This window comes from Acromyrmex echinatior, chromosome 4 (genome assembly GCF_024713525.1).
Source record: "Acromyrmex echinatior isolate Ae372 chromosome 4, ASM2471352v2, whole genome shotgun sequence".
Classification (NCBI taxonomy): domain Eukaryota; kingdom Metazoa; phylum Arthropoda; class Insecta; order Hymenoptera; family Formicidae; genus Acromyrmex; species Acromyrmex echinatior.
In genome coordinates, this window is record NC_141855.1 from 15,833,397 (window position 1) to 15,861,062 (window position 27,666).

At 35.5% G+C, this 27,666-nt stretch overlaps 2 protein-coding genes and 1 long non-coding RNA gene across 10 annotated transcripts in view; 2 read left to right on the forward strand and 1 right to left on the reverse strand.

The window, feature by feature from the left end:
* The window catches only part of LOC105145487 (Myosin heavy chain-like), a 53,343-nt gene extending 43,078 nt beyond the window's left edge, over window positions 1-10,265 (forward strand). For both annotated transcript variants that reach the window (XM_011055039.2, XM_011055040.2), the window contains 11 exons: window positions 2,293-2,421; window positions 2,790-2,933; window positions 3,025-3,114; window positions 5,364-5,723; window positions 5,794-5,948; window positions 6,613-6,736; window positions 6,822-7,276; window positions 7,407-7,719; window positions 8,157-8,420; window positions 8,650-8,987; window positions 9,129-10,265. In XM_011055039.2, coding sequence (XP_011053341.2) covers window positions 2,293-2,421; window positions 2,790-2,933; window positions 3,025-3,114; window positions 5,364-5,723; window positions 5,794-5,948; window positions 6,613-6,736; window positions 6,822-7,276; window positions 7,407-7,719; window positions 8,157-8,420; window positions 8,650-8,987; window positions 9,129-9,135 — 2,379 coding nt within the window. In that variant the 3' untranslated portion in view covers window positions 9,136-10,265. The remainder of the gene's footprint in view (window positions 1-2,292; window positions 2,422-2,789; window positions 2,934-3,024; window positions 3,115-5,363; window positions 5,724-5,793; window positions 5,949-6,612; window positions 6,737-6,821; window positions 7,277-7,406; window positions 7,720-8,156; window positions 8,421-8,649; window positions 8,988-9,128) is intronic.
* A 151-nt stretch (window positions 10,266-10,416) lies between these two features.
* LOC105145484 (facilitated trehalose transporter Tret1) lies at window positions 10,417-25,128 on the forward strand. Of its 7 annotated transcripts, none has more exons than XM_087405862.1 (3): window positions 10,417-10,775; window positions 23,221-23,356; window positions 23,458-25,128. In XM_087405862.1, exons 1-3 carry the CDS (start codon window positions 10,710-10,712, stop codon window positions 24,882-24,884), a joined length of 1,629 nt encoding a protein of 542 aa, XP_087261988.1. In that variant the 5' UTR covers window positions 10,417-10,709; the 3' UTR covers window positions 24,885-25,128. The 7 variants fall into 7 exon arrangements, with proteins under 7 accessions (XP_087261988.1, XP_087261989.1, XP_011053336.1 ...); XM_087405863.1 differs by lacking the exon at window positions 10,417-10,775 and adding an exon at window positions 18,510-18,600 and having other exon boundaries at window positions 23,221-23,394; XM_011055034.2 differs by lacking the exon at window positions 10,417-10,775 and adding an exon at window positions 18,510-18,600.
* On the reverse strand, window positions 18,262-18,633 carry LOC105145486 (uncharacterized). The gene is made up of 2 exons (XR_015544992.1): window positions 18,546-18,633; window positions 18,262-18,468 (listed from the first exon to the last, which is right to left on the reverse strand). It is a non-coding gene; the product is annotated as an uncharacterized LOC105145486 (long non-coding RNA).
* Window positions 25,129-27,666: the final 2,538 nt, after the last annotated feature.

Sequence of the window (27,666 nt, forward strand, 5' to 3'; positions counted from 1 at the left end):
GAACGTTCAAACGTCAAAAGTGGATTACAATCAATGCAGAAAATCTTACGGTGCATCCGCGAAGCTAAACTCGGTCGCCAGGCCGAGCAAGATACCGCTTCCGGCAGCTCGATCTACCGGTCTCGGCCGATCTCTCGCCGATCTATCGCAAGTAGATCGCGTCGGAGAGTCAGTTGGTCATTTCGAGCTCGATCTCGATGCCGCGTCAAACGAGCGTATCTACGAGAATTGTCGCGAGACCCTTGATCGTGCTTCAAAGCTCAGCACCTCGAGGATTTCAACGTCGACAAGTAACTTGGAAGAGAGAGCCGCACGATTAATGGCACAGCTAGAGGACGATTTGGAACCTAAGGAGACGGTCATATCTTTGGACATCGTGGATGTCGCTCTTCCCTGTAGAACAGAAATTGTCTATGAGGATCGAGAGGCCCTGCACGACAGCAAAACTAATGTTATTATAAAGAATCATAACTTTGATGACGAGAACAAAGAGAGAATTGAGGAAGATTCGAAAAGGAGAAAGATGGCTATATTTACAGATAATACAAAGACGGAAGAAGATTCGAAGAAAAGAGATTATGTAAAAAAATATACATCTAACCAGAAGTGTGAGAAGCCGGAAGAAGTTGCTGAGAAGTCGAGAAGAATCAAGGAAACTTCCATTCAGGAACTGAGACGTAATTGGGAAAAACAGAGTAAAGGCAATCAGGATTCTGATGCGAAGACGATTTATGTTGCAAATTCCGGGAAAATCGTCAATTTATCGAAGGCGGTTCAAATTGAAAACGATGTCGTCGATGACGCGCAGGAGATGAAAAGAAAGCAGTGCGTCAGCAAGAAAGCTAACGATATCGAGCATCTTGTAAATTTCTTTAATTGCAAGAATGCCGAAGTCTCTAAAGAATCTCCGCGAGAAACTCTAATCAAACCAAGACCCGCGAATGTTCCTGTCATCGAAACACCTGCCTTGAAGAAAAACGAATCTAAAAGCGCGAACGAATACAGCGGTTATACATCAGATGGAAATTGTTCGGAGGATAGCGGCCACATTAGCAACGAGAATGAGGTGGAATGGAAGGAAACTCTGGAGAATCAAAGTCAGAAAGAGACGAATGATTTCAAGGAACGGCAGTACTTCAATAGGATCGATCAAGATGACAACGTGAAGATTTTCGACTCGATGATCGTTCGTCGCAGACTCGCCGAATCAGAAAAGAAGAATATCATCGTTAATCGAGGAGGTCATTTGACGTCTTGCGACGATAACAGTATTAACTGTTGTCAAATCAATGACAAATGCTCGGAAAATGGACAACAGGTCCGTCTGATAATTATGTCTCACATAATTGTTAACTTTAACTATAGATATATAATGCTCGATAATGCAAAGATTGATAGATAATAAACGACGCATAGTTGCAGTGCTAGTCGAATGTTCATAATTTATAAAAATCGCGATTTTTGTGTGATGATAGTAAAGATAAATGGAAAGAATGCTCGCGATTTTGTTGAAGTTTTTTAAAAATTTAACTAGATACATATCTGAAAATACTTTTAATGGACTATCAAAATAATTACAAGCGTGATGAGCAATGCTGCAAAAAGTTTTGATATACTAGAAATTAATTTTGAGTGTCCTACATAATTATTTTGATTAATTCAACAAAATTATTTTTAGATCTGTACCTAGTTAAATTTTTATATACTTCAGCAAAATTGATATATTCGTATAGAACTAAAGGTTTAGCATAACTGCATAAATTATCATTTTTATAAGATTTTTCTTCTTCAATTAATGCTTTAATTTTACATACTTATATAATAAATTATTATCGCTATTTAAAAATTTCGATTAAAACACTTTTGAAACATGCCATTTGTTCAACAACTCATAACGATGTATGACTTATAAAACTGAAAGTCACTTTGTTAACGTAACTGTTAAATACCCACTATACATTTGTTGCATAGTATTATGTAAAACATATTCTCTCTAATGCAATCAAGATGTCACGGCACACGATGCGCTTTTACGCTCCAGAAGTTATCTATGTTCATCCTTCATTATCATACGAGACGCAAGCTGAAAACTGTGCCATGCATATTTAACATTTACCATCGCCTCTGAACTCGGATTTAATGTGCGGTTTTTTTTATTCGTTTGTACGCAAATAGGCAAAATATGCATATTTAGTTAAAACAAACCTAACGATAAAATACCGGTCAGTCTAGGCGTTAGTTAATATTAATCTATAAGTATAAATTGACAGATGTCCACTTTTGTGTTCACAGATATTCTTCAGATCTGGTACCCTGGAACGATTAGAAGCTCAGAGGGACGAAAAGCTCACAGGTCACATTATTCTGCTGCAGGCGAGATGCAGAGGCTATTTAGCGCGACGCAAACTCAATACTTTAAAAGTGGGTCGCTTATTTGAAACATGCTGTATGATCGTGTTAAAATTTCGAAAGAAAGTTTTTAATTGCGCGTAAGAAATTGCAAACAAAACGCTTTCCTTCCTCTTTCATTCAGTTGATACAAAAATTAAAACTTTCATTGAAAAATTGCAATCTCATTCCTACTAATGGTTCTAAATTTATAAAGAATTTGCGGCGCGTTTATAGAGATCTCCGAAGTCTTTAATCCAGCAATTAACGATGAAAGAAAGATAGAACGTAGTAGATGTCTTCACGCTGTTTGCACTTTCTTTAGCAATAATTTAGTAATAATTTACGACAGTCTGTATAACGACAGTCCGGATCGAATTGTAAATTAAATTCTCTTACAGCTGCAAGATCTTGCAGTGCGGTGCATCCAAAGGAACGTAAGGAAGCTAATGTCCGTGCGAGAATGGCCTTGGTGGAGATTGTACGTGAAAGTCGCGCCCTTGTTGAACGTCCATCGGACCGAAGATCAGCTAAAGGCTCGAACGGTGAGAGAGAAAAATATTTTCCATATATTATATATCGTTCTCCATATAGTTGATCTTAAATATTTCTTTTTTTTTTTCTTCATTTCAATAGGAAGAGCTTGAGCTTCTCAGGGCAAAAGTGGAACGCTTGGAACAGGAACGCAATCATCTGAAGCATGACAATGACAAGCTAGAGGCAAAGGTGAGTTAACGCCGCAAGATTATTTAACGTGGATATTTATTTCAATTGTGAAATATCTTTTTTCTCGCGACGGTTAAAATATCTTGAGTAGCTTAAACGTCCGTTATTTAAATCGGAGCCCGTGCTGAAAATTACGCCTCTCTGTTCTGTTATCCACCACAATGATTTCGCGTGTGACCGCATGATGAAACTAATAGAGGCAGTCTCGAAGGATGCATTAAGCTCAAACTGCCCGATTAGGCATTCGCGGCACGCACGCAGCGCAATTGGGTTAAGCATGCCAGACGACTCGTGTCGAGCGTGCGCTAACTATTATCGTGACTCGACTGTACGTTACATTACCATTCTGATTTACGGCTAGTACATAAAAACGCTGACAATCAATATGTCTTCATAAGAAAAAGAGTTGCTGAAGGAAACACCGTTTTGATGTTTCTTATCATTTAACAACAAATAATAAAACAAAACCATCATTTACTACACTATTTATTACACCAGTAACTAATTAATGGTAATAAATTTCGCATGATAATTTTTCTCTGTCCTCGCATTAGCACATTGGAATTGCCTTAACCTATTTTACGGTATGGAAAACTTTTCTTTCTGTCTCTTTTCATCCATTCTATTTTTATAAATGCAGAGAGATGCAAGTTTCTACATTTTCTATCGAATTGCTAATTCTGCGTTTCTCTTTCCCAATATTTTTCTCATAAAATCTACGGAGAACCTGGCAAATAGCCAGAATCACCGTCTCGCACGTCTCTCTCTCCATTTTCATCTCCTTCACCAGTCCTCTCCTTCTAGCCACCTTCCCCTTAGAATAACTCGGAGGTGACCACCTCCTCCACCGAACGACTCCGCCGGTTCCGACCCAGGAAGAGACAGTTGCATCGCGACTCCTTGCCGACACGGGTGTCCTCGTCGTCGTTCGTCGTTACGTAATTTGCCGTAGTAATGTGACGAATCTTCAGCATCTCGGCAGTTAGATACAGCACAAATGAAGCTGCGAAAGAAAGCTAATTGAAATGCCAACCGCGACAACATCAACTTTTAAAGCTTAGTCCATCCATCTCTCTCGCTCCTATGATTGTATTAATCATATACTAAACTGATATCCTTGAGTCGATTTTAATCCTGAATCGTGCTGAACGTACTCCTTAAGATGCCTTCCCTACCGACAAAGTACCCAGGTACTATTTCTTCCTCTCATAATAATCCGCAGCATCTGAACGCATTAATGTCTACCAGCTCTGACGAAACGCTTGAAAGAAACGACTCAATAAGCACTGGTTTACCGAGTTTATCCAATTCCGCGGGCTTGGCGAAAAGACCACCTTTGCCCCCACATTGTAGCCATCTAAAAAAACCATCTAGCAGAGGATACATTGTTGGTAATACGAATCGCACAATACGAAGTCCTTCCCCGTGTAGCATCTCTTCCAATGCTACCTATCGCGCAAAATCCTTATCCACCGGAACCAGATCGCCATCCGTTCTTTCCTCACGGAGCCGATTGTCTCAACTGGAATCGTCGACTTTCTCGACTCCGCCGCGAAGGACGTATCCTCGCGAGAGCACATGTTCGCCGTCGATTGGAGATGTTCTAGTCAAAGAACAAGCGCCGGTTGTTTTCGACGCGAGTCTTAACTTCGTCCTGGGCTGCGAACGGCAGAGGGTGAAGCAATCCTTCAGACCTACCGCGTCTCATTTAGATTCGTCGACCGCCTCGTCGTATCTTTCGTCAAGGATCTCTCAGTTTTTGAAACGTACTGATCACATCATGGACGAATGGCGAAGCCTTGGTCACCGTGATGAATTAGATGACGAACCGATAAGTTTGCCGTACACGCGAGATAAATCTCGCGGCGTAATTGGAAGAAGTCAGAGCGCTACAAATATCATGATACGTGGCTATCAGTACTATAGCAGATCAAACAGCGTAGCAAAGAGTCCTTCGAGGCGCTCCTTGTCCCGCGCTTCGGAGGATCGCACTTCGGATGGAATGCAAGAGGTAATGGAACGTACAGAACTGTAAAAAATGGCTTATTTTTATCGAAAACTTTGTAATGTAAAAAAATAATTTCCATAAATGCATACGATTTATCTTATTTGAATTTTAGAAATATCTAAAATTAAAAGAGAGAGACGCAGAATGCAGAAAGTACGAGGCGGGAGTAATGTTGATCTGTGGTTTGCATATAGCGTGTCGTATTCGATTCCCTTATGCAATGTGCATTTTTCTGTTCCAGCTGAGCGAGATGACCGCGGACTTTGCGGAGGAGCATTCTACATCGACGTTGGCAGCAGAAAGGATTGATGCTGAGACTTCGGAGCGGTTGCGACTCGAACGTGAGTTACAAGATGTAACTGAAGCTAACAAAAATCTTCAACAGACCACTGAACGATTGGAGATGGAACTGCTCTATGCGAGGGCTGCCGATTTGAACGGAGTTGCTTCCGATGGCGAGGAAGGCGAGGACGGCGGTGTTTACAGACAACGATACGAGCACGCTATCCGAGAACTCGAATTCACAAAGAGAAAAATGGCGCAACAACACGAAGATGATCTGGAGCAACTGGTCGGATTAAAGAAACAATTAGAAAAGAAGGTACATCAAGTTATTCCTATTATCACGACAAGCATCATCTTTATCAATGTCTTCTTATTTCGCCAAATAGTTGGCTGATGCTTACGAAGAAGTGGAGGAGCAGCGACAAGTCGTCGGACAGTGGAAGCGACGAGTTCAGAAACTGAACGGCGAGATGCACGATATCAGATTGCTGTTGGAGGAACAGACTGCTAGGAACAACCTTCTCGAGAAGAAGCAGCGCAAGTGAGTAGTATAATAAGTCAACGAAATTACAGACTTCGCACGAATTGGACGCTCTGTCATGCTTTGAGATATACTAGTCATTTAATCTGCGGCTAATAGTCGACGAGAGTATCGAATGGTAGCTCGCTCTATTCTCATTTCACTCACGGCAACAAGTGTCTCTGGCACTTGGCCAGGCCGGTGACGCCACCCAACGCTGCCAGCGTTCGGCGACACGTCCGGTGTGCCTGTAAATCACGATTGACCGTTTGCGAAGATAGCTTCCTGTTAATCTAAATGCAGCACGCGCCGCTGGCGGTTAAAACCGATCTCGTTACAACAGTGAGATTGAATTTGTTCCCGAAATCTTTTTTCTGTCAGTCCATTCTCTGATACATTTTAAATATAATTAATTCATAGTATAAATTAATATCGAATTTAAATTAATTTCTTAACTCCAGTGGATTATCGAATGTGTGTGTGTCACAAATATACATGAGACATTCTTCTTGCAAAATATTGTTAAAAATCTTAATATCTTTAAGTATGTATTTACTTATTTTTAAGGATATACGAAATGGTATTTAAATTTGTTATGTGTGTAAATTTTAACAATATATAAAACTTGTTATTATAATCACAAAATAAACATTTTCTTTATTCATTACATTAATATCACATTTAGGTTTGATTCGGAGACTCAAAATCTGATGAATGACCTTAGACAAGAGAAAGCACAACGTGAAAGATTAGCGAGGGAAAAAGAGATCGCTATCGCGGAAAAATTCACAGTGGAGCAGAATCTGAGCGTGAGTATATTTTTTTTTTTATTCCTCTCGTTTTCCCAGATTAAGAAAGTTGAATACAATATATCTGAGTATATTATTATAATAGGATGCAAGATTAGAGATTGAGCTTAAGGAGGAAAGACTTCGCACGTTGACTCAAGAGTTAGAAGAACTTACTTTCGGTGGTAAAACCGAAGAGGAAGTTGCGCAACTGAAGAAAGCTAAACACGAGTTGGAGAAACGCGCGAAGGACCAAGAAGAAGAATTGGATGATCTGGCCGGCCAAGTGCAGCTGCTCGAACAAGCGAAACTCAGACTGGAGATGAGCATCGAGCAGCAGCGCAAAGAAATGCGTAAAGAAATGCAGCAACGTGACGAAGAGCTGGAGGATGTTCGCGGAAACGCGCACAAAAAGGTTAAAACTCTCGAGTCACAGTTGGAGAATGAACATGAAGAGAGGACAATTCTTTTAAGGGAAAAGCACGAATTGGAGCGCCGTTTAGTAGCTCTAGAAGAACAAGATCGAGCCGATCGTGCGGCAGAAGCTGAGACCATGCAAAGGTGATTATCAAAATTTTACACTCTTTTTCTATTTTTGTCTCGTTACGTAATTTATTTTAGAAAAATTTTTTCTTTGTTGATAAGAATAAAAAATAACTCAGAAATTTGTTATACGCGTGCAATTAAACAGATTGAAGAGAGACTTGAAGAGAACAAAGGCATTACTAAGAGATGCACAAACAATGCTTGAAAGATCCAAAGGCGATTCGACGGGTAAAGCTGCGTTGCGTCAATTGAAAAATCAATTAGAAGACGCAGAGTGCGCTCGAGCAGTAGCGATTAAAGCGAAACAAGCATTGGAACAGGAGCTAAATGAAACGCAAGCAACTTTGGAAGAAGCTATGCGACAGCGTTCCGAGGCGGAGGAACGAGCTAATGCGGCTAATCGCGAACGTTCAGAACTGTTGTCTCAGTTAGAAGAAAACGAGGAAGAGCTTGCTGAGGTACGTTATCTTATTCCATGTCTTAAAAAGCAGTAAGTAATTAATATTTATAATAATATAATTAATCAATAATCTCTTTCTCTTTTTTTCAATTTTCGTGGAATGCGACTTCTAAAGTGCACAATAGCTTTTGTAAAATTATCAACTTCGTGTATTACATATATATAGTTATTACTTTTCAGGATTGGTAAAAAGCATTATTTTAAATATGTTTTAAACAGTTTAAAACATGCTTAATTGATATTTTTAATATGTTTTAAATTTGTTTTTTTTTTATAGTGCTGTTAGCATATTTGAAGTATTAAAAACATATTTAAGAAGAAACACAATGTTTTATTTGAAAAAAAAAAACATTAGTTTTTACCAACCCTATTATTTTTAATAAAAATTATATAGAGATAAAATAATTTTAAGTTGACTTTACTCTCCAATTGCAGGTCTTAAAAAAATATCGAGCTGCAGTGCAACAAGTCTCTGCGGAACAAGGCCAATTGCAAGAGGCACAAGTGCAGATCGCCGCACTCGAAGCGGAGAAGTCATCACTGAAAGATCAACTGGCAGAACTAACGCAGAGATTAGAATCAGTGGAGCAGCTCGGCGATCCTACGGCAAACAGTCTTGCGACGAGACGTTTGGAGTTCCGTGCCAAGGAGCTTGAAAGCAAGCTCGAACTAGAACAGACTACGAGAGCGCGTTTGGAGGTATTGTCGGAATTCCATCATTCGCTAATCGTGAATTATTTGACTTGATTTTATGAACCTATAACTCATACCAACTTCATATCTCACATCAAACTATTGAATTAAATATTGAATTAAAAAATGTATAATAATATCCTCTAAATATAATTTTTTTCGAAATATATGAACATTGAATAAGTGAATTGAATCTACTAGACGATAATCGTTTGCCTCGTCTTTATTTTCACAGACGCAAATAGCGCGGTTGAAAGAAAGCGTCGACAAGTTACAAACTGAATCAGCCTTACTTAGAACGAAGGAGCAGACCGCTCAAGACGCGGCAAGGCGACTACAACGATCTTTACGCGATTCACGCGACGAAGCTAGCGCTGCAATATCGCGAGAACAGGAGGCCGTACGTGCTCGGCGTGACATAGAGAAATCTTTGGAAGCCGCGGAGGCTGAAACCAAAGTGGCTAGAGACGACCTCAGACTGGCGCTTCAAAGGATCGACGACTTACAGAGTGCTATTCAAGGGGAACTTGACTTGGACTGCAGTGAGGAAGCCACCAGCGAAAACAGTGACAGGTAACGTATGCAACACGTTCTAAAAATATGAAATAATTTCAAATGCATTTTAAACATGATGACGTTTCATCTGTGAATGAATCGTTTTGTCACCGTTTGATGTAGTTATAAAAGAAGAAAATCTTTTTTTTTTTTTTTTAGTGATTGATCCGAGCCATCATCGGACATCGAGTCCGATCAAAATGACGAAGGTACGACTGAATCGGGATCAATGAATCAGATCGTAGATGGACTTTCGCGCATCCGAGACATCGAATAGAATACGAACTCTATAGCCACCCATATTTAACGTATGACCGAGCATGAAAATGATAAGATTAGAGTAACAGTCCGGAGAGATGAAAGACTGCGAAAATTACGGAAGGGCGGTAACTGCGCGCGGTCACGATAGATTTTCATTTTGTGCTACTTGAATAACGCTACTGAAAGAGTATTGGCGTACTTTCTTCACTGTTGTAGGGAATAAAGTCATTTCGAAAGCGAATTAAACTAGCATAGAAGCTAGCAGTTGAAGAAAAATCAAACTTATGAAATAATGGTCATTAAGCTAATTAATTGCGTGGCCACTCTCTACGAGCGATGATAAACTTTTTAGGTGCTAACTATGTATAATTCCCTGAAAATCTCGATGTCGTGGCTAATATTGGCACGCCGCGTTTGGTCGTGCGTCCGCGGTGCTATTATCTTATTCATTTTTTAAAACGTCGGTGACAACGACGTCGTCCCTTTCCAGTCTTCCACAAGAATTCGAGCCATTTCTTCGCGAACGCGAATGTGAATGTTGATGAGAATTGCGCACGTTGTGTTAATGAACAAAAATCGAAATGTAGTATTTTCGGTACAAGTAAAACAAAAAAGCTTCACAACTTTTCGAAAAGTATAAGTGGAAATATCGCAATGCTTCGCGAAGTGACAAATTGAAATTTTATTCTCGGTTTTAATAAACCGAGGTTTACCAACGCTAAAATTTAAATTTTAGATATTCGTATTTTTGTTCAATAGCACATATATGCCGCATGTATATTTTCTCACATGGAATTAGCTCGAGAACGATCTTCTACATAGGAAAGGACCCATTGCGCTTTTTATCCTTGCGATCCACTGCCTTCAAACTTAATTACATTTCATATTTGTATAATAAAACAGAATGAAAGAAAAGAAAAGCATAATAGTGGGACAAGAAAGGCATGCCACGACTCGAATTGGGGCTTTGGTTTCGCGTGTAAGGATTCTCGTGTAACTTATTGCTTTGTAAAATGCAGATCTCCTATTTAATTATTTGAGAGTGTTTCTTCGTCGTACCTACTTTCCTCCCAAACCTCTCGTCTTGAAGTTAAATTGACAAAAAATTCGCGACAGCAAAAAGTTCGCGGGAAGAAGTCAAAGAGAAAGAAATAGAGATGGGAGATGATATAGCCAGCATAAGTTGGTTATCAAATTAACTATCACATATAAACCAAGTCACGCATACACGCGATCACTGTCCCCGTCCTTTTCGACTTTCTTCTTTAAACCGTCAGACATTGATTTCCCGCGGGGTAGCCTTGCTCACCAAAGTTCCAAAGTAAAGTTAAGCTCTTTTCCTTCTGTTTGCCGCACTCCGTTCCCTTTCGACTCTCCCTATCGCTGTTTCTTCATCGCTTCTACAGCCAGACTCTCTCTCAGTTAGATGAATAAAGTAAAGGACGGCAATTAAATTGCGACTAAGTTGCTGTCGCTTCCATGACAACGGCGAGGACAAGTGAGGATGGATGTGCATTTGGATTGCAAAATCATTCTCTTCGTGAGGTAAGTCCTCACAAGCTTATATTAAGCCGCGCAAAAATAATTGAAATATATAATACCGTCTCACTAACAAATTTTGCTAAACATGTGAATTACTTAAAAGATTTTAATAATCTTGTTACATATAATTTTTTGACATACACTCGCATAGGATGTATAGATTGCAATTCAAACAACAATCAACAATGTAATTTTATCTACCTTCTATAACTTGATCGTTTCACGCGATGTCGATTGATTTCGCGCGTAAAATTTTTATTTTTTTCAGTTATTTGTTGCAGTAGTGATAACATACAGTTTTGATGATTGATCTAATAATCAATACATATAAGTATACGTGTTTCATATAGAGCGAGTAAAAATTCAGCCTCGGCATGATTATTAGAGATTATGTTATGCATATGACTTCCATTCGCAACTCGCTGTTATGCTCTGATTAATTACGGCGCCACACGTGAGCTAAAGCATAAGTATGTGCATCGAGAACCACATAATTGTCGCTATTAGCGAGTCGGAAAAAAAACACAAAAACAAAGTTAGTAGAGCTCGTCATGAGAGAAATGCGAAAAAGAGGAAATTACCACAATATGCAGTTTTTGCTTTTATTAAATCATATTCTGTTGTCAAATGTGATGGAATACTTCAAAGTTTTTTGTAGGAATTTCATTAATCTTTCATTTTTTTAGTCTCTTATTTTTTTACAAAATGTTTTTTAAAAAATTGCTCAAATACACTGTTATCAAAGGAGCAATGACAACCTAATTCTTTTAACTTCCATATGTGTCAAAATATAAGTCAATCCATTTTTATGATTCAAGTCAATCCGTTTTTAATTTGAAAATAAACAACAAATATATTAACGTATGTATTTAATAATAAACTAAATTTTAATCAAATATTTATTTTAGTTAAATCAATATTGAGTGAAAAAAAGTGAATCTAAAGAAATGATTAAAAATTGCTCAAATTGAATATAACATCACGTTATGAATTTAATACTGCAAATATTATGACATATTAAATGACATTTATTAAAAGATGACTTCTAATACACTTATCACTCATTCAAAAAATTGTCAATAAGCAAAAACAAATTCTCGAGTTTTTAGTTTTCAAATTTTCAAGCGCATCATAAGTCTGATAAGCTGTTTGAAGCGGACTAAACACATCGATTAAACTGTATTTGTTAATTTGTTGTTACGTATTTTGCAATTGATTTGTACCTATTCATTCACTAATTCGTATTATAGCCATTGATCGCTACTTAATCCGCTATACAGAAAGCACCAGCTGCGCGAGTTTGTGTGGGTTTAATCATAACATTTAACAGTCTAGTCTAGCGACTGTCAACTTTGGTATGAAATCAATCGTTTGTGTAAGTTATTATTGCGTTATCATTGCTGAAAGGTTTACAATGAAGTTAATAACATCGCTCAATAGTGTAAACTAGCTTTCCAAATCAAAATTTCACGCTTTGCCACTTACAAATTATCTTCATAGTGTGTGAACAATGCTTGTATTAATTAATTCTTCATCATCGAAATCTGAATATTTCTCTCACGATTATTGGATACGTAATTCTCGTATGCATATACAGTATAATAAATAATAAATTAAATAATACAGGTAGATTCTATTTCATTTGGAGAGTTGGAGACAACTGAGAAAATATGTGCTTTTATTTGCGCTGTCTTTGTAAATAAATCGATCGTTATATGGCGCCGTTAAAGAAGAAGCAACACATCACAAGCTTTCTTTTTTAAACAGCTGCAAATATTCTCGAGAAAAACTTCACGCGCCAACGATTTCTGATACAGCTTTATTAATAATTGATTTTAATCTATCGACTGTAAATAATGCGTTAAATAAAACATATTAAATAAAGTAAAAAATAGAATAATAGCTACAAACATGTGTAATTCATAGATATTATTTAAGAGTAGTAAATGAGATAGTAAAAAATATAAGGAATTTTAATATAAGAGTTCTAGGGAGAGCTGGCACTTATTAACTCTCTCGCCGAGCAATTCGCGAAAATTTATAAGAACGTACATCATGAAGAATGTATGTCGAATCTACTGCGCAAGAATGAACTGTCTTTTTTTCGTCTGGCTTTTACACTCTGTAAAAATCTATAACAAACATCAACCTTGTTATACGGTTTATGAAACAGCAAATATCGTTACTAAAATATTCATTAATTTAAGAAGTGTTTTTAACAAAGAATTTCTAATTTTACGAAATCATGTACGGTGAGTATCCATAAATAATTTCATCCTATACTTTCAGTGAGCGCGACAATTATGATTCGCGTGACACAATGTCGATACGAATCAGGGATTACCACGAACCGTGTCTTATATACGGCAAGCGTGTTACATACGCGTTACATAGCGCCTCATGAATTTTTCATTGCGAACACGTAGCCGTCCACAGGCTCGTGAAACGTCGAAAGTCATTGCTCTTGTCGGGAGATCAATAAGAGAGTGAAAAATCGTGCGTCTCGAAAAGATTAATGTCTTATATAATCCCGCATCAGCGTTGATTTATTCCGCATAATACGACGTGCAGGGCACTCGTTACGGCGGTACAGATGGCTCAAGATCGAACGTGACTCACCTGAAGCCTACTTTCAAAAGGCAAAATTCATACCAATGCGAATTCAATCAAATCTCCTTCTATACATTTGCAAAAGGAACCGTAAATCTTCCTATGAGAATCTTTCTCGATACTTATTTTTTCGATCTCGATAAAATCTTTAAACCACAAAGGTCTGTCAACTGTCACACAGAAAGCCTAATGAACGTATCTCTTTCTTCACTCTTAACATTCCATCCTTTGATATGGAAAAAAGAGCTTTAATGGATGTCTGACTGCGGATGGATAAATGGATTTATCAGTGGAACTGAGATAGGAAAAAAATAGATTAAAGGAACGCTGGGGATTGAAACGTCGATATTTCATCGAATTCGTTATACAAGCTTTGAATGTCATCCTGTATCTCTCGACATAGTGTGCTTTATACACTCGATACGCAGGACAATATATAGAAGAAAATACATAGCGTGATAGCACGCAAACTACGGATAAAAGAAATAAAAATAATATTTCGATAAATTACGCAGACTTTGAGAGCATTTTGAATAAATTTTCAAATGAATAGTCTATACAAAAAGCCTTTTTTTGCTACATAAATCAAATCAAAGCTGTTCTCTGAAGAATCTCAGTTTACTGAGAGATTTTGTTACAATTTTTTAAAAATAAATCATAGAGATGTAAAAGAATTTAGATTTTAATTTTGTTATCCGTCGAAAATGTTATCACGTTACATCTTGTTAAATATCTACTGCGGAAATAACGAAGGCGGATGTTATGTTAATGAACGGACAAAGCAAATAGACACGCGCTTTTTGGCTGTGGAAGTACAGAAAAAAGTCGAAAGAGCCAGGATATTTTCGCCAGACTCGTTTCGCCGAGCAAATGGTGTGTGCGCCACTTTAAATTTTAATCGCTCCGAGCGGCAGGCGTTTCCGCGCACATTCGCGATTGTAAAGGCGACATAATGAGCGCGCGCGAGCGTGCGGACTCCAAGCTCTGGGCGACGTCGATTAACTGAGGATTACTTTAATTAACTTTACGCTCGCAACGTAACGATGCGAAGCGCAACCAGTAGAGCTGTGCTCAAGTCCAAACGAAGCTCGAGCGATTCTTCATCAGGACGAATCGTACCGCGTTAATTCGTTAAGATCGAAAATTTTCGCGCAACCAATGTAACAACCAGTTGTTAAGATAACAGAAATTGTTAAGATAATGACGATTTACGTGATTACAAGGGATACAAACTGAAACAATTTGTCGCGAAATGCATTAAGTCGGTAAGAGATGTACCATTACTTTATTTGAGAGAGTAGAATAAATTTGTTCAGTACAAATTTCTGTCTTTCTCTCTCGCTTTCAAGACTTATAAGCGATTTTATGGGGGATTACTCATCGCTTATAGATAAAAGAAATATCGAAAAATTGCCAAAAGTAACAGTATAAAATTGAAAAAAAAAACTATAGATATTTTCATATGTGATTTAGAAATAATTGTTCCAACATCGGGTTTATTCTCCAGTAGATCATTAAAATCCAAAATAGAGCAAGAAAACAGTCAGAAATTACTAATTTTGATAGGCTTTAAATATTTGTAGAGTAATGTAGAATATCAAAAATATTATATTACCTCCACATTTTTTTAATCTGTTTATTTCAATTCTTAGGCAATAAAACAATTCTTGAGGATAGATTAAATTAATTTGACATTTTCAAAAAATGTGAATACATCGTTATTAAGAATATAAAATATTATAAAACATCATATACTTTTGTACAAAATATTTTTTTATGTATCTTAACAATTTCGAAGATATTAAAAATGAAAAAATGTTATTAGGTGTTGGAATTAATTCGTAGCGTTTTACAAGTGATGGGAAGTACTTTCATTAATGTATTTTTTAATGCTCATGTGAAATAAATAACATTCTTTCATTAAAAACGCTACGAATTAATTCCAACACCTAATATTTTCGAGGTGTGTTGTTTCAAAAAATTTTGAAATAAGTAGATAAAAAATCGGGGTATAGATATTTTTTTATGTTTTACATATGCAAAACCCAGCAAAATCGGTGAAAGATCCAACACGCGACGATTTTCTTGTCTTGGCAAACAGAAGAGTTAAAAAGCTAATCATAGTTGTTTGTAAATCGATTCAGAATTCTTACGAAACTTCCATTATCAAGATGCTTTTATCTCATCAACAATAATGGCGCCCAAAATCGACGAAAAGTTCTATCGTGAAACAGCCAGTTGCAAAGTGAAAAGTTATTTTCCGTTGTTAGGAACATAACAGTCATAAATTAATTATGCATTCACGATGATGGTTTTGTGCAAGTGGTATAAAGCGACATTTCGAAATATAAGCATGAAATGCAACATGATAATAATAATCTTGTTGATAATGGCACATGAGATAATTAATAATAAAACATTAAATAACTATTATATATTGTATTATAATATATTAAATAACTTAGGAATTTTGTTACAAACATATATGTAAATACTAATATACAGTATTTGTATTCAAACAGTCTATTAAATCATTTTTAATTATATAACTTCACATAAATTTCAATTTGGACTAACGATATTCTATTAAAATAGTTAAATAAAGTTTGAATAATTCAATGTACTTCGTTTACGAATATAAATGTCTGTTACATTGGAATTATTCTTGTATTTATCAATTGAAACCAAAGCTTGTATAGAAATTAATCGTGGACGATAAGCGCGTGACGTTCGCTGGTAGTTAATAATACATCAAGTTGATCAGTATTCTTATGATTAATTAATAAGTTAACATACGTGTTGAATGACAGTGGATCTTAGTATTTAGAGAAAATGAAGTAAATGATTTCTATCGTATGATTAAAACTTGTGTCAGTAATCTTCCGTCATAAAAAGTAATCTGGTTAACTGAATATTTAAACTGTTTGAATAAATGATAATCGATGTCACGATATTATCAAACATATATATACTTTGGGACAAAATCTCGAAGTAAATTTGTCTTTAAGATGTTAAATATGAAGTAGTCATATACAACAGGAAGTAAATCCAATGGAATTTTCTTAATAATAATATGATAAATTTGTTAACAAATTACGTGTTTTATAGTGTTAAAAATGTACATTATTCTCTTTATGATTGCAGCAACAATCAAAGATTAGTTTACTGATATGTCACGTCTGAATAAATTCAAAATGAATCATTAGAGACTTCTGCAAAGCCACAGCTTTGAAATGTCAGATTATCCCATATCGCACGTATTCCAAGAGAACTGGAACTATCCGCTTCGAAACGCAATCAGCTTAACTCTGAAACGCAATAAATCCCTTTGACGCATCGTGTGCTTGTTGTTCCCGTTATTGAATCGCCGAAAGCACACGATTAAGACTCTGGCCGATAAATTCCCTTTTTTCAGAAGCAAAAAGGTTAACGTAAAAGCCTATCTTTTGGACTACGTTTTGCCTATCCAATATAAAAAGCGAAGACAAAATTCCCATTGCCTATGTTTCTGTCTTTCTCAATATACGTTAATGGATTCTGACATGAATAAATCGAGTCGTACGGACTGATTGAGTGGTTCAACTCGATGCTTGACATTTTTACACCAGCGACAATTAACAACTATATCATTGCGGCTTGTTTGAGACTCACATATATCGTGGACGCGCGACGTGAGATAAATCGCGACAAATCTTCGTGTGTAAAAATATCGGCTCACTATTAAGATAATGGAAAGCATGTTGAAGATAAGAAAACAAAGGTAGCACTAGCAGGATGTATCTCCATTCCGGGCATAGAACATTAATCAGTAAGAACGACAGCCTGTTGCTCGTTATTAATCAATAAAAAGAAGATTTACCTTCAATCATCATTTCGAGACGTAATGGTACTTAATTTGTACCAGTTTATCATTAATGACAGATTAAGGCCAATTAAAGCGAAGGCGGTGGTAAGTAGTTTGTACCGCAGTTCTGGAGTTGATTATGAAATAACAGATATATATTAGATCTAGATTGATCAGACCGCATCGATAAGACGCAGTTGACTCCAACGCGGTTTCGATTTTAGAAGTTACCAGTATTCAGCTTATCGCGGACGATGAAAGAACTGACTGATACTTAGTCGCTTAATTGCAACCTTCGTGTGTAGATATGAGAATAGAACAGTGGAAAAAAACATAAAATAACAAAAATTAAATTAATTATTTCGAACTGTTGAAGTGAATCGTGCAATCGCGGTGAGTGTATAGACGGTGGATAATAATTTTCGATCAGTGATATTTCCTTAAATTATAAAATAAATTTTAAAATTATGTACATATACATAAATATAACATAAATATAATACAACCTTCTTGTGGAACAAGTAAAGTAATATTGCCTATTTCTATTTGTGAATATATTCGTTTCGACTGTAATTTGAAGAGTAAAAAATAAAAAAGAGAAGAGAGAGAGAGAGAGAAAGAGAGACAGAAAGAAAAATTGTAAATAATTAAAATAATTAAAATATGTTAGAATCGCGGTTGTCACATTCTGACAAGAGCTTCACTAAATCTCAAGGCTGGAAATCTCATTGTTTTAATATTTAAAAAATAATCCTAATATTTAAAATAATTAAACATTATTAAAAAGTCTTGAAAAACAACTACGAACATTTGAAAAATTCAGTAAATATTAGCTAAAAAAAAGTGATACGCCGATCATATTCTATTAGATATGTTTCAACTGCGGTTGCCACCTTTCCCTTTTTAATCAGCAATTTTCTGAACAAATCTCCGATTTTCTGGTAGAAAAATCTCCGGCTAATTACTCTAAATTTTGATAAATTTTTTAAGTGCGCGCACTTTTTTTAAGTCAATTTTCCTTCAGAAGAGCAAAAATTAGATGACCGTTTTTATTTCGCAAGCAAAAAGAACACAAAAAAATAATAACAATTTCGGCAATACTGCTCCATCTTCAGCATAATAGTGGAATCTTCAACAAAATAGCCATCGATATTTAGCGATACACTTGTGGAAAAATATAATGGCAACTGTATTTCAGCATATCGTATTATTTTCAATTGAAAGTATCGATGTCCGAGTGACCTAAAATTAAGAGTATTCAATAAAGAGAAAACTACTTGTTGGATTCGTCGTTGAAGGCTGAAGCTTCGGAATCTCACCAGAAGAAATAGGGCAGCCGTTTCATTCTCGTCTCACATGGCTGCAACCACGAGTGTAAGTGACACAGTTCCGTTCGCGCATCGTAGCTGCAATGCGCTGCTGTTCCAATTTTGTTATCGCGTAAAGAACAAATGACCAACATGTTTCATGAAATATACAATACTCCAAAATTTAATTTACGTATATTATTAGTTGTACTTCGCGGTCGGACTTATATTAAATAAACAAATTGTTTATTCTTAATATTCTTTGGTATATATATATATATATATATATATATATATAATATTTTTTGGTATATTGTATTATTTTTGGATAATTAAATATAATTCAATTTTTAATAATATATAGAATACAATTCCTTATCATATAACTCCATCTTCGATTTCTGCTGTCTTCCGTTATATGTGAATGTTTCGTTATATAAATTCCCCAATTTCGTAATATAATAATTACAGTTATATATAATATTATTAGGTGTTGGAATTAATTCGTAGCGTTTTACAAGTGATGGGAAGTACTTTCATTAATGTATTTTTTAATGCTCATGTGAAATAAATAACATTCTTTCATTAAAAACGCTACGAATTAATTCCAACACCTAATATATTATACACATATACTGTATTATTAATGTTATTATAACTATAACTAATTTTGCTGATTAATATATTAGTTAATTTACGATCATTAAATAGTAATTAGTTTGATAATCAATGCGCATTGTCAATCAATTTTCATACTAATTCGGCGCTTCTAACTTGTTCGAAAAAGATCATGTTAATTGCTTCTTGTAATATTAGTTAATATTAAATTCTTCATAAAATACTACTGGTAAGGACCGACAACCGAGCTCTACCATCTCGATGATTATAAATATCACAATTGCTAGAAGAAGGGATCGTGAACGTGGAACGTCGGGAGAGAGTGACGTAAAAAAGAAAAAAAAAAGAAAAAAAGGAGATACAAACAAGAATGTGTACACGAACACGAATGTAGACGGCTAATATCAGCGCATGCGCATTTTGACGACGCGTCCGATTCGCGAATGCGACCAAAGTACTAACGAAATCGTGAAAGTGATCATATCCAGGAAGAGCGAGTCGATCATGTAACACGTTGTTTTTAGAATTCGATTGCACATTTACGTTCTAAAAGGGTTGGAGCGGAGAAGGCATGATAGGAGTAACCGATCCGCTAGTGAGTATCGATTTCGTCTTGCTTTCACGTCGAGTTCACGTTTCTTTTATCGCATTCTCAAGTATGTTTCATGGTCAGATAAAAACCCGTTTTTTAGTTGAGGTTGTAAACGCACGTATATACGCGGCGATAATACGCGGTATCATCTTACTTTCACAGAAGCGCGCACGCTGGCATTGCGCTCGAGCACGTGTAGTCTGCGATAACGTCGAATATCTACGAAATGGGACAGAATTTTCCATCTTTTTCAACTTTTTAATATAGTTTGCAATTCGCAAACAAAATTGAATGTCTTAATTATGAGCATACTTTGTGATTCAACGCGGTTTGTCATACATAACGCTTAAAGTAAAATGAGAAAATACGGATGTAATAACATATAACATTGCGTAATTTCTTAATACGCATCTTGCAAAATATAATCTTTACAGAATAAGTGAATTTGCCAAAGCCGTAAATTATCCACTGGCAAAGCGTTGCGTTTCAAACGAGAGAAAGAGAGAGAGAGAGAGAGAGAGAGAGAGAGAGAGAGAGAGAGAGAGAGAGAGAATTCATGCAAAGTAAGAAATTTGAGCATCCTGTATAACCTACTCATAAAAGGAGCAAAAGGATCTCTCCAAATATGATCGGGCTGATCGATTTCACCGCATTGGCGGTATTCGCAGGACTTAACGGGGAATGTTCCAACATTGAAGGATGCAATGGGGCATTGACCGACATCGGCGACTTATGTAATGCCTTGTATCTCGAATCGTGTGCTCCATTTTGTTACATAGATACACGCGTCGCGTACGTTCGCGGTATGTCCCCAAAAATATATTCGGAGCGATTAATTTATATCGTTCCGTCGATTACGAAGTGAGCATGGATGTTCCGTTCACCTTGATTTTCAAACATTTTGCGGGCAAGTGCTTGCGATGGCTCAGAAAAGTCGCGAAAAGGTGCGCGAACACGTTGGTGAGTACCAACGGGGCGAAAGTCAAGATATATTCGCCGTTGCTCGTACGCTTATCAGAGTCAACGTTGTTGCGTGCTTTGAACTATCGCGATAAGTATAATAGTTACGTATAATAATTGCCGATGACGAGATCCAGCTAGGTTATGTCGTGAGTAAACACGCGACCATGAAGAGCGATGTATTCTTTGAAAATGCGCATGTGCAGTCGATCGTGAAACTTTATTTTGGCGCCATGCTCAATTGGAGAACGATAAATGCTCAGTCGACAATTAATGCCCATTTTCACAACTTTAATTTGTAAATTTACTTTTTAATGTACTAAAAGTAATAATAACAAGAAAGTAATAATAACAAGAAAATACAGAACATAAGAAATAATTTAAAAGAAATTTTTCGCTTTTTTGTTTAGGAAAAATCAAGTTTGGAGAAATGTAAAAGAATTGCTCATATATAATTCTATGTGAAATTATGCATATAGTTATGTATGAGCAATTTTTTTGCATTTTTCCAAACTTGATTTTTTTCTAAAACAAACAATGCCAAAATTATCCCATTAACAAGACACCTTTGACATTTTCTCAATATTATTATTATTTTTAATATATTAAAAAGTAATTTTATAAAAGAAAGGAAGATGTATGAACATATTTTATATATAATTATGTATGTTTACGCGTGTTTAGATATGTTTATACATATTTTTTATATATTCATGTATAAAAAATTTTTTACCGGATAAAATAATATAACATCGGTGTGTGTGTGTGTGTGTGTGTGTGTGTGTATGAGAGAGAGGCACATCACATTTTTCATTAATAACTTATTTAAAACTTTCTCTAATTTCATATTGTCTCAATAAAGCAGGGGCTAATTAGTGAATTCTTTCGCATGACGATATATCACTAAATCACGGAATTTTCGAGTTCTTTAAGAAAAGAAGGTGGATTTTCATTTGATTTCTTATATTGCTACATTAATCACTATCACCTGTTGCTTCTCACTTCGGAAAAGACTTCTGCATTCCGTCACGCGCAAGGAGATATATGCACAAGTATTAGATGCGCTGTTTATTTTGTATCGACAATGACAATGATGTTCAATCGTTCGCAGAAACATTTCATAAATCTTATAACGTAATAATAATAATAATAATAATATGATTGAATAAGAATAAAATTAACAATAATAAACTATAAGGGCTACGAGTCGAACAATATCTTTTAATATTATATAATAACAATCAACATTATAAACAATATAGACGTTTTGACACCAATCGGGTCATTATGAATGTTAAACAAATTATAATATAAAATTAGTAGTTATGCGTACAATCTTATAGTTAAGTAAAATATGAAAATATAAAAAAGACGAAAAATTACTCTCTCTTATCCAAAAAAAATTTATGTGTTTGATGTTTCAGACAAATAAATGTGATTCATCATCGACTGTATAACAAAATAATAATTGTATTAACCATAATTATTGAGTGTCCCGATAGATGGATTTTCCATAAAAAAATAAAAGTCCAAAGATAAAGTCAAATTTTTTCAAAGGATAAAAAATCAGGCCTATGTGAGTCAAACGTAAAAGGCAGTCAAAATTCACAGTTAATAGAAAAAAGAAGCCATAATGCGATAGAGATCAGAGTGTAAAAATTATTTTAAATCTATATCAAGAAACATTATACAATGTATATAACATCATCGTATAACGTCTCTTGATATAGGTTTAAAATAATTTTGATATTCTGATTTCTATCGCATTATTGCTTCAGTTTTATTTCTGTTGACTGTAAATTTTGATTGCTTTTTTTCGTTTGACTCACATTAATCAAGAACTTATATTTATGCAAAGGGAAAAATCATTATTTTTGTTATACAATCAGTGATGAACTACATTAATCTGTCTGCCATCAAATACATGGATTTATTGGAGAGAGTAATTTTTCGTATTTTTTATTAGGTGTTGGAATTAATTCGTAGCGTTTTACAAGTGATGGGAAGTACTTTCATTAATGTATTTTTTAATGCTCATGTGAAATAAATAACATTCTTTCATTAAAAAACGCTACGAATTAATTCCAACACCTAATATATTTTCATTTTACTTAACTATAAAATTATACGCATAACTGCTAATAATTATAATTCAAATTTGTTTAACATTGATTCGATCGGTGTCGAAATGTTTATATTGTTTACAATGTTGATTGTTATTATATTCTGAATATTAAAAGATATTATTCGGCTCATAACCCTCCTAGTTTATTATTGTTAATTTTGTAAATTATTTTGGCGAAAAATAGTGATTAATTTTTAATCACTATTTTTCGCCAATGGCGTTATAATTGTAAGATTTACAAGTGAGGAAATTTAGAATAACTACAAAAATAATTTTTTCTAAATAAAGAAGGATACCCTTTATATCGCTTCAGTTCGAGCTATAAATGTCACACAGCACCAAAGAAAACTATCGTCTTTCCTCTAAAAAATCAATATCAATTTCTATCTCAGATTGGCATGGTAAAGGAAGCGGGACCAAGGGATGAGATTGTGACGCAAATCTCGTCTTCCCAGGACAAGCATCACGATGAACAAACGGCAAAGCACGAACGGACACAATGGAGACAATGGCTAGCATGTATATCAGGTTTACATCATATTTCATGAAATATCGCGCCCTTAAAGGTAACATGAAAATCAATTCGGCAATCAATCACCATTAATCTTCCGTCAATCTCCATTTCACAGCGACTCTATCCATGGTAGCAGTCGGCACCGTCTACGGATGGACTACCACGTCGCTCTCACGACTCACATCCGGCGCCAGCGACGTTCCAATAAAGATAACCGACGATCAGGGCTCATGGATCGTATCGTTGACGGTGATCGGCTCAATGATCGGTCCGTTCCTTGGTGCCAGTCTTGCCGATCGATACGGCCGTAAGAAGTGCCTTTTGTTCGCAAGCGGTTTCTTCATCGTCGGCTGGACAATCGTCTTCTTCGCCCAGACTGTAGTTGCTCTTTACGTTTCTAGGATGATTCTCGGCATTGGCGTGGGCATCTCATACACTACCAATCCGATGTACGTATCGGAGGTCGCTGACGTCGAAATTAGAGGTGCCCTCGGTACTTTGATTGCCGTGAACGTGTTCACCGGTTCCTTGTTGACATGTAGTATTGGTCCATGGGTATCGTATCATGTTTTAACGGGTGTACTTCTCACGGTACCTATCTTATTTGTGGCATGCTTCTCCTGGTTCCCCGAGACTCCTGCCTTCCTCGCAACCAGAGGTCGTAGAGCAGAAGCAACTAGGTCTCTAGCGTTCTTTAAAGGAATTCGCGATCGCGACGAAGCAAGGAGAGAATTGGAGTACACTTTACGTAATGTTTTTATCGAAGACGTTTGCGATAATACTCCAGTGACCGGTCCTGGAGCTCGAACGGAACCCGTTAAGCGCAGCTGGATGGGAAAACTGAAGCTGATGTTGTTGCCCAGTAACGCCCGAGCTCTCGGCATTATACTCAGTCTAATTGCTACGCAGCAACTCAGTGGAAACTTTAGCACTATACAGTATCTTGAAGTGCTCTTCAAGAAAGCAGCGATCGGCATCGATTCCAACGTGGCTACGATACTTGTGCTCGCGGTCGGCCTCATCTCATGCGGATTATCAACTGCGACCGTTGAAGGTGCTGGCAGACGTCCGTTACTAATCGCCTCCACCTTGGGTTCTTCCATTACCCTAGCAATTCTTGCAATATATCTTATGCTAGACGAAAGAGGCGTCGACGTATCAGCCGCAAATCTTCTTCCAGTGATCGATGTGATCATCTTCCAAGTGGCCTACCAAATCGGACTGGGTACTCTACCAAACGCGTTGATCGGAGAATTATTTCCTACTGAGGTGAAAGCGTTCGCCGGTGCCATTATCATCGTTTTCGACGGTGTGCTTGGTTTTATCGTATCCAAACTGTATCAGGTGATTGGCGATTGGTTGGGTGCCGACACCGTTTACTATTTCTTCGCGGGATCGTGTTTACTGGCGTTCGTGATGGTGATATTCGCCGTGCCCGAGACCAAAGGTCGGACGTTCCGTGAAATTCAGGAACTTTTGGGAGGTAGCGAGAAGAAAAAAGAAGTCACCGAATGTTTGCAGGATCGAAATAATATGGCATGACAAAAAAGAACATTTCGCATATCTTTACTGAACATGGTGCGAATTTACTAACGAGATAATCATCGGACGTTCTTTCCAAAGCAACAAACATTAAAACGGCAATTACTTACTCTCAACTGTATATAAAATGTACGTTTACACGTTTTTCACGCAACAAAAAACAGAGTGCAAAGGTGAAATCGCTTTTGCCTGTTAATCACGATTTTTTTCGTCTGCTAGCGGAAAATAAAGTGGTTTTTATTAATATCGTTCTTGCTGCATAAATTTATCCTGATAGTTTCATTCGTGTTCCTTCAACTGTAAGTATTTTTCGCCAATATTCCCAAGATTATATGGTTGTGTCGTGAAATATAATACTTATTTATTAAAACTCTATAAAGAACTGTCTTTATACAGCTTTTATCGTTTTTTTCACGCCGGATGTTAGGCGAATCGGATATTTAATGGGACGTCAAATTTTAGAATTTCTCATACATACAAGATAAAATATTTAAATAAGGAAAACTGCGTGAGAGAGAAGTAAAAATAAAAAGGACGCAAATAAAAAGTTCTAGTAAACTCGCCGCATCTCTTATACGACAAGCGTAAAAATCATAGCTAGACAACGGTTAAACATTGAGATGAAGAGAAAGAGAGAGAAAACAATGCTTGAAAAATCGCGAGAATGTATCGCAGTTAAAGAACAAAAAGAAAGCGTAATGGGAAATCCTCCAGTTTTGATATATATTGTCAAGAAAGACAAACGTTTTTATAACCACTGATTACACACACACACACACACACACGCGCGCGCAAAATATACATATATATATGTTTACATATTGTTTTATAAAATATATATTAAATATTTTATTAAATGTCATTTCTTATAAATATAATGTTTACGATCTTTCAAACAATGCAATCAGTGAAGTATTATATCTGCGCGATTATGATAAGATACGATAGAAAAATATACGTATATCTAGGAATTTTTTTTATTTCATAAAAAAATCTTCAGGCGATGCTTTTTCCTCGATAAGTTTAGTATTTAGTCAAAGCGGTAAATAAAAATTTCAATTTATAGAACATCTAACATATGAGGATTTTGCACATAACCTTATTAGACTTTAGCGACGACACGCGGCAGATAGAATATAAAAACAACATTTTTTAATGAAATATATATTTTAAAATATAATACATTTTAAAATATAAAACAAAGAATTGCCAGCTATCAGATTTCAATCGTGTTTTTTTTGCGTAAATAAAAATATCAGAAACATATTTTTTTATAGATAAAATTAAAAACGAATATTTTGTTGCAAATTTGTTGTACAACAGTTTGCAAATATCAATATTCTTTAAATCGGCTTAAAAAATCTTTACATTGTATACAACAAAATGCAAAGCCGAGGAAAAAAAAGACAATTAAAACAACATTAAAGCACGAGGAGGAGAATGCTTTATTGAGTCAAAGAGAAATAAATATCAAATAGTGAACAAATAATCATATTTTTAAAGAATAAGAAATCCTTACGTCATATGATGCTATTCCGAAATTTCATTTTCTCTTTTTTGTATCAATGAAGCCACACGAGCGATGTGATTGACGGTAGACATTTCAATTTACTTCTCGTATTACGTGCTATGCTACCGAGCATTATTTCGAGATCGCGATATGCACCGTCCATTTATTCATTAAACAAAAAATTAATAAAGGATTGCGTTATAAAATCATTAAACAAAAAATTAACAAAGGACTATATAACATAATTATGAGCAAAAAATTATTGCACGTAGAAGAGATCGGGACTAATTATACTCACTTTTTAGTTTCAAATTTTTACAGACGAAATAAAGAGACTTTGAAAAATGAATTCTATACCAGTTATTACATACATGAGAAATTGAATTGCTAGTATGAAAAAAATATATTTTTCTAATGCATTCCATCCATGTCTTCGGGACTGAGGTAGGATGACACATGATATGGGGTAGTTTGACAATAAGGCTGTGTTCGGGAAGTACGTTATCAAAACTATTTGTATAATATTATATATTTATATATGACTATATATTAACAAAACTTTTATAAAAGTATATTTTAACCACAAAATACATCTCAAACATAAATATCGGTCATAAATATTTAGTATAAAATAAAAAATCTGTAACTCTTTATATATTGAACCCTTTGTCACTAGATAAATAATAACAATTTAGTCTAATATCATCATTTAAAAAAGAGTAAAATTCTTGAAAAAGAGTAAAATCTTCAAAAAACGAGTGAACATTTCATTTTTTTTTTTTAAATAAGATCACAGTGAATGACAGATTTTCTAATCACGGTCAACTTTAATAATTAATATCTCGCTTCGCAGGGCAGAGTGACTTTTTTTTATTAAATTTCGTGCAAAAACACGAATGAGACTAGTTTCACCAAGATTGGTAAGGGGACTAAACTTAATATTTACCATTGAAGTAAATCTCTTTAAAGGAGTGAAATATTGCCATTCTTTTTTAAGAAGTGAAATATTTTCACTCTTTTTCAAAAGTGGCTGTATTTTTATTCTTTTAAAGTGAAATTTGCTCTATGTTGGAGTTAGTCTATTAGTCCCATACGTTCATTCTTTAAAAACATTAACAGTACATACGACATAAAGATAGATAAACAAAAATAATTTGAATTTTATCAGGAAATGGAACAACTCGTTACTTGCAACGAAGTTACTAGTTACAAATTATTTTTTTGATAACTTTACTGCAACTGCGTTATTTTTTTTTATAACTGTAATGGTAA